At 33.8% G+C, this 6216-nt stretch overlaps 1 protein-coding gene across 1 annotated transcript in view; it reads right to left on the bottom strand.

Annotated features, from left to right (window-relative positions):
• Positions 1 to 5720, bottom strand: part of LOC111412131 (serine/threonine-protein kinase STY46) — an 8200-nt gene extending 2480 nt beyond the window's left edge. Inside the window, exons 1-11 of the mRNA XM_023042907.1 lie at positions 5102 to 5720; positions 4739 to 4853; positions 4139 to 4203; positions 3826 to 3945; positions 3267 to 3321; positions 2545 to 2655; positions 1872 to 1922; positions 847 to 1022; positions 668 to 775; positions 481 to 554; positions 176 to 351 (exon numbers count right to left, since the gene is read on the bottom strand). Of these exons, the coding sequence (XP_022898675.1) occupies positions 176 to 351; positions 481 to 554; positions 668 to 775; positions 847 to 1022; positions 1872 to 1922; positions 2545 to 2655; positions 3267 to 3321; positions 3826 to 3945; positions 4139 to 4203; positions 4739 to 4853; positions 5102 to 5298 (1248 nt within the window). The 5' untranslated portion in view covers positions 5299 to 5720. The remainder of the gene's footprint in view (positions 1 to 175; positions 352 to 480; positions 555 to 667; positions 776 to 846; positions 1023 to 1871; positions 1923 to 2544; positions 2656 to 3266; positions 3322 to 3825; positions 3946 to 4138; positions 4204 to 4738; positions 4854 to 5101) is intronic.
• Between the last annotated feature and the right edge of the window lie 496 nt (positions 5721 to 6216).

The raw sequence follows: 6216 nt of genomic DNA, 5'->3' as shown, positions 1-6216 counted from the left end.
AGATCAAATGAAAGCTGGTAATCATTTATTCACAAAAAATGAACTTCTATGATAGTTTGGCTATTATTTGGATGGATCGGTAATGAAATCTACAATTATCATAATAAACAGATTAACGACATGGAGCATTTAGAGAAAATTTACATGTTTGCATCTCTTTATGATAGTATCTTACCTCATTTTCATCCATCAAAAGATTGGCAGCCTTCAAATCCCTGTGTATTATATTATTCTGATGCAAATAATTCATTCCCTTCGATACATCAATTGCTACTTTGAGCAAAGACGGAAACTTAAAAGTACCCTTTTGTTTGTGTAGATAGTCATAAACACTTCCTCCGGACATGTATTCTGTAACAAAAGAAATGGGTAAAGTAAAACAAATGTTCTTCTGGCAAAGGGAAAATACACGTAGTTTCGATTTGTAAGCAGTCTTGCCTAAATAAATTTTACCAGAACATAGGTACCATTAAGACATACCAGTTACTATGCACAAGTTTGGAGGTCGTGTGCATGCCCCTATGAACTGCACAACATTTTTGTGGCGAACTTTTCTGCAAGAAACAAATACTAATCAATGAAAATATGCCATATCAAGGTCAGTGACAGGAAAATTACAATGCAAACAGATGGAACTGAACTGGGTCCAGAAATTGATGTGACAGACCTCATTATATATACTTCTTGGGCAAACTCTTTCTGCAATTCTGAATTCAAACGGTCTGTTTTAAGAATTTTAATAGCCACTTCTTGACTACAGTACATACCTTTGTACCTGCAACAACAGAATTTTCAGTTAACTCAACACTCAACTACGCATATTCAGTTGCATGTGTAAAAACTTACAAATCACCATAGGATCCTGAGGCAACTTTGTTCTCAAATTTTAAAACTTGAGGATCAATCTCCCATACATCAGTGCCATCGCTAGGTATTGTCAAATGATCAGGTTCAGATATGATCTCTATTTGTTCATGCTCACCAAGGGGCGAGACAGAATGCTGTTGTGGCCAAGAGTGTCCCTGCATTACATACAAAATATCCTTAACAGAATTGTAGACTATTGATTTGCCTTAGGAATTATATATACCTGATAACCCAGAACCCAAAGAAAGAATATTTGAACTACAAAACCTTACAAAAAACTAAATAATAATTGAGGAACATCATACTTTTATTTTCGTAAAATTATAATATAATTACTAGAATGCTGATTTCAGCACAAATGACATTTTTAAGATGCAGAAATGTTACATCACAGGACAATATGTTAATTACAATGAGGAAGTGAGAAAGTAGATATGACATTATCAAAATTCTTAGTTCCACTTTCATTGGTAACGATCGAACCTAAACACCTAAAATAATCAGTTTTGTGGACAACATGATTGTCCACAGTGACTTCATTGTCCTTATTCCTATCATACTAAAGTGGCATTGCACCAATTTTGCTTAGCATTATATCATGGATCCTCATTAATAGACAGTTGAGCTTCTAAAATAGACACATACTGGATTATGGAAATCAGCACAATACAAGTAAATTGAGAATACATTCTTAGAATTACATATTAACATAAATTTCAAGCATTGGCCACAGTATGCTTTCTACTGAGGATAAACATTAAGGATCATGCTACATATACAAACTTTTTTTACAAACTCTCTTACTCACTACTCACAATGAGGGTGGGGATTACAAGCCGACATTTTTTAAATTTACGTGGGGTCCGCTAATTTTGTGAGAGCGAGTACACAATTTTGTTAACAAGATTTTGTACAAATATCTTTATCCAAACATTAAATAGATCCAGGAATACAATCACCATTGCAAAGAACTAAAATTTTAATTAAGAATAGCGGAAAAATACCTCAGCCTTCAATACTTCTTTTTCTAATGCAACTCGAAGCTGCTCAACCTCCTGAAAAGTTATAGAAGAGGTTTTGTCAAAACTCTTATTATTAACTTCAGAGAAGCAAATGAACAAAGACCTTCCAGTTTGCTATTCCATTTTTAAAATGAAATGATGGTGGAGGCTCAACAAATGAGGTTTAGGAGATCCACCTACTTCATCGAGCTGATAAAATGACAGGGCCACTGTTATTTGAACCATGGGATGCAATACATAAAACAACAACATGCTTGCTCATTATTAAAGAAATAATTGTACACAGTATTGTACTTTCACTTGGGAATATGACTTTTCTCTATCATCAATACATTCTCCTATTTAATTATTTATGACTAAAATGAGCTTTAAAATGTTTACTACTTTTAACTTAACTACAGCAATTTCATAAAGTGGGGAAAATATTACATGATTTCGGGAAACAAAAGGAAATTAGACATCTGTAAAGAGAAGCATGGAGTTTCACTAAAATAAGACAGAAGCACAAAGTTTCACTAGAAAGTATATATTTACTTTAGAAACATATAGATATAATTAGAACTTTCAAACATGCTGCATCACAACAGAAGGAGGTTGTAGTTTCTATAGGAACAAAGCACTCCAGCCATGACCTTAATGAAAAGAATGGCAATACCTCATATGGCCAACCATCAACAACAAAGACATCAAGAGAATAGCCATCCACGGTGGAAAAGGCATGTGCTTCCTGAATGTTCAACCCAACTTCAGCAAGTAAAGAAGTCAGCTGCCAGGTTCAGTTAAATAGGTCAGTCCAGGTCAAAACTTGTTCTTCAACAGATATTAACAAGCAAATTATGAGAGAATGGTGAACATATACATAAATTCCCTCACAACCCAAGGACATGTATTAACAACTGCTTAGGCTTTCAATGTCATATATTCCTGAAAGAAGTGACATTTACTAAAAAAATTATGCTTATATTTGTGAACCAGAGCAGGTATATACTATGCCTTTTATTAAATTTTACAAACAAATTACGTTTTAAAACTTTTTTACTATAATATGGTATGAAAACTTTGTACACCACTAAGTTCACTATCTATTATAAAGAGGGTGCTCAGTTATAATAGTTTGTCTTCTAAAATTGAACTTCTTAAAATGTAAAACATTTTCCTATAATTAAAATATAACCTATATATTCTGATTCATCATGTATCAGACACTTATTGTCAATTTAAGTTTGAAAAAGAAGTAAGTGAAATCAAATATTATTAGACACTTCGGCGTCTCATACAATCACGGATTACTTATCATCAGTTAGAAGAAGTAAAGTATTAGGACAAGTAAGCAAATTAATCTTCAAATGTATTAGATGAATAGAGCAGATTAATTACCTGACTGAGGAGCTTTGGCTTGTCATCTGTTGAGAAAGTAATTTCATGCATAGGCCTATATAACCGACACTTCGAAAAAGTAAGCTAAAGAATACATAATGTTAAAGTATGCTAATATGCTTTCATGATATGATACAACTATTTGATAAATTGAGTATCCCATAGGCTTCAACCAAAATGTAGCAAATACAAATTTTCTGCATAGTGCACATGTTAGAGAGAGATAGTGTGCTTGGAGTTTAGGGGCCAGAAGGCAAGGAGGAGTTTTGCTTTAAAGATTACGACAGCATATAATATTTCAACTGTCCCACTGTGACAACTAAGAATTAAAAGAATGAACTATACATTGGTTTTAGATCATAACATAATGAGGGTAGTATCATAAATATTTCAAGTGACTGAAAAAATAACTAGTAACATCGTATTTTTCATAAAACATTACATCTGAATTTAAGCGAGCAATGTGCGCGCCCATTGATGTCTTATTTCTAGAAGCTCCCAAGGATGTAGTAGTGATATGTTAAGCAAAAGCAAAGTCAAGAGTACATCGCTGACTTACCGGAAAAGTTTGGCACCAGCATTTACAGAACTGTCTCCATCTTGCACTTCTGATGTGCTTGCTTCGAGAGCAAGGGCTTCAAGATTGGGAGAAGAACCAAATGCAGGAGGTGGATGGACGCTGACATATAAAATAGAAGGTGAATATTTCAGCACGGAAACTTAAATAATATTTGTGTGATGTATACTAAAGGAAAAGCATCAATAGAATTCCATAATAGACAGCCTTTGTGACATATGGTAACATGTTAGAAAAAACCTTAGCAAGCATGTCATTCCAAATTATTTTTCAAACAAAAGATGAATGTGAATACCTTGCGTTTCTAGGTAAGTGTGACTGGACTGAATCTGCTGAAGTCCCATCAGAGATAGGTGCAATCTGCCCAATGCCAGATTATATAATCCAACCAATAGTGACATAAATTATGTAACATGAAGTTGCTAAACCATGCCGGGTATGTCAATGGATAAAACTTTATTATTTCATTTTGATAGAATTTCATAGGAGAACACCAAATCATCATAATCAAGTTTCTAACAGAAACACAAAAAAGAGTAAATATAAGAGAAAATGTACTGGATAAATACAGTCTGACCATGCTCAACTAAACCATGAGCAGACCTAGAGTAGCAGAAATTGCAGTTTTTGCTTGGAAAACAGTTAAGGTATGAGCAGTAACATCATTTGCTTTCATCTAATCTATTTAAGATGTGTATCTGTTAGCAAAAGGTCAATTCATATAGCACAACACCTTGCACTTTGAACAATTGACAAACTATAAAAGGTCAAAACCGTACTTCAAGAAGCTGCAGAAAGTACTCAAAAGCATAAACCAGTTATGACAGCAGAACAAAAATGAATGAACGATATGTATTAAGAACTGGTATGTTGTATCCCTATAAAATCAACTCACCTGCACAAGTCGGACTTCAAATGCAGGCCTATTAGCAGGATCATGTGCCAGGTACAGTAACCGCTTGTGCACAAGAACATCTTCTGCCCTTTCCACATTCACATCCATCGCATACCTTCAATGTGGAACAAGGAAAGCGTCAATCTTTTTATGACTACATACCATTTTGCACGCAGGAGTTTAGAGAGAGAAATTCTTCACAACATGCACTATGTGTCAATAGGAGAGATTTTACATCATAAGAAAAAATTGTACTAACAAGAATGTCTAGAACTAAACAAACATAAATAAAAGCATAAAAATCAAAATTAGAAATCAAAATCCACCGCCAAAGGTAATGTGGGATCAGAAAGGTAAAGTTACCTGGCAGGGAGTCGATTAAAGTGCGCCCAGAGTTGATCGTCAAACGCAGGCTCCTGAGCCTCCGGATGGCTTGATTCCTTGAGCCGCCGCAAAACCGCATTGTAAACCTCCACCTTCTTCCTCTGCTGCCGGCTTTTCCCACCGGCCGCCGATTCCATCACGCTACTACTACAACTCTCGTTGTCTTCCATAGCCATTTGAATTTACAAATATAAATTCTAAACAACTCCGTCGATACAGATCCAAATGATTTTCCAATTTCGGTTACTAAACAATGCCAGAGAACAATATTCTGCGAAATGTGAAAATTTCAGAACTCTAAAAAAGAATCGAAAATTTTCATAGGTATACATAAACAGGCAAAATGAATTACAAAAAACACTAAGCAGCGTCGTTTTTCAAAACATTTAGAGAAGGTTGAGGTTCTACTGCATCTGTTCATCCATATCCAAAAGTGTAGATATGGATTTGGGCTTATATAATATAAACTTGTCAAAATTTAGCCACCAACAAATTTATAAATGATTTATAAATAGCCATGGCGAAGCTCAATTCGATTTAACTGAATTAATTTATAAATCGTATAGAGGACAGTGATATCTGATGTGAATTGGACTGAATTATCTGGTAATTAATTATATTTATTATTTATTGAAATAATTAATTTAGATGTTATATTGGTGGTGGGTATGTTCGGTTGAAAGCCACCACTCTTCTCAGCCAATCAGCATTCACATCTCCACGTCAGAAAATATTGTATGTTTTCCTGGGAATGAAAAAAGTAGCATTAAAAAGAAATTATAAAATAAATTTAAATTTACATTACATTGTAATAATCACACAATAGGTATAAACAGCATTACTTGCTTAAAAATATGAATTATATATCTTACGAGAAGGGATAATTGCATTTCAATTGTGTAATTTTTCTTCAATTTGATTTCAATCAAGAAATTCTGTACAATTAATGAAATTGATGGCGTGACAATGAATAAATAATAATTATCATACATAACTTCTAGTTGTTGACTTGAAATAAGTAAAACTTGAGCGAAATAAATGATTGAAATCATTTAATGACTTTCATCATCTAGTGTGGTTACATGTGATGGTCA

This window comes from Olea europaea, chromosome 16 (genome assembly GCF_002742605.1).
Source record: "Olea europaea var. sylvestris chromosome 16, O_europaea_v1, whole genome shotgun sequence".
Lineage (NCBI taxonomy): Eukaryota > Viridiplantae > Streptophyta > Magnoliopsida > Lamiales > Oleaceae > Olea > Olea europaea.
Note: the sequence above shows the minus strand (reverse complement) of the source record. Positions and strands in the feature narration are given on the sequence as shown.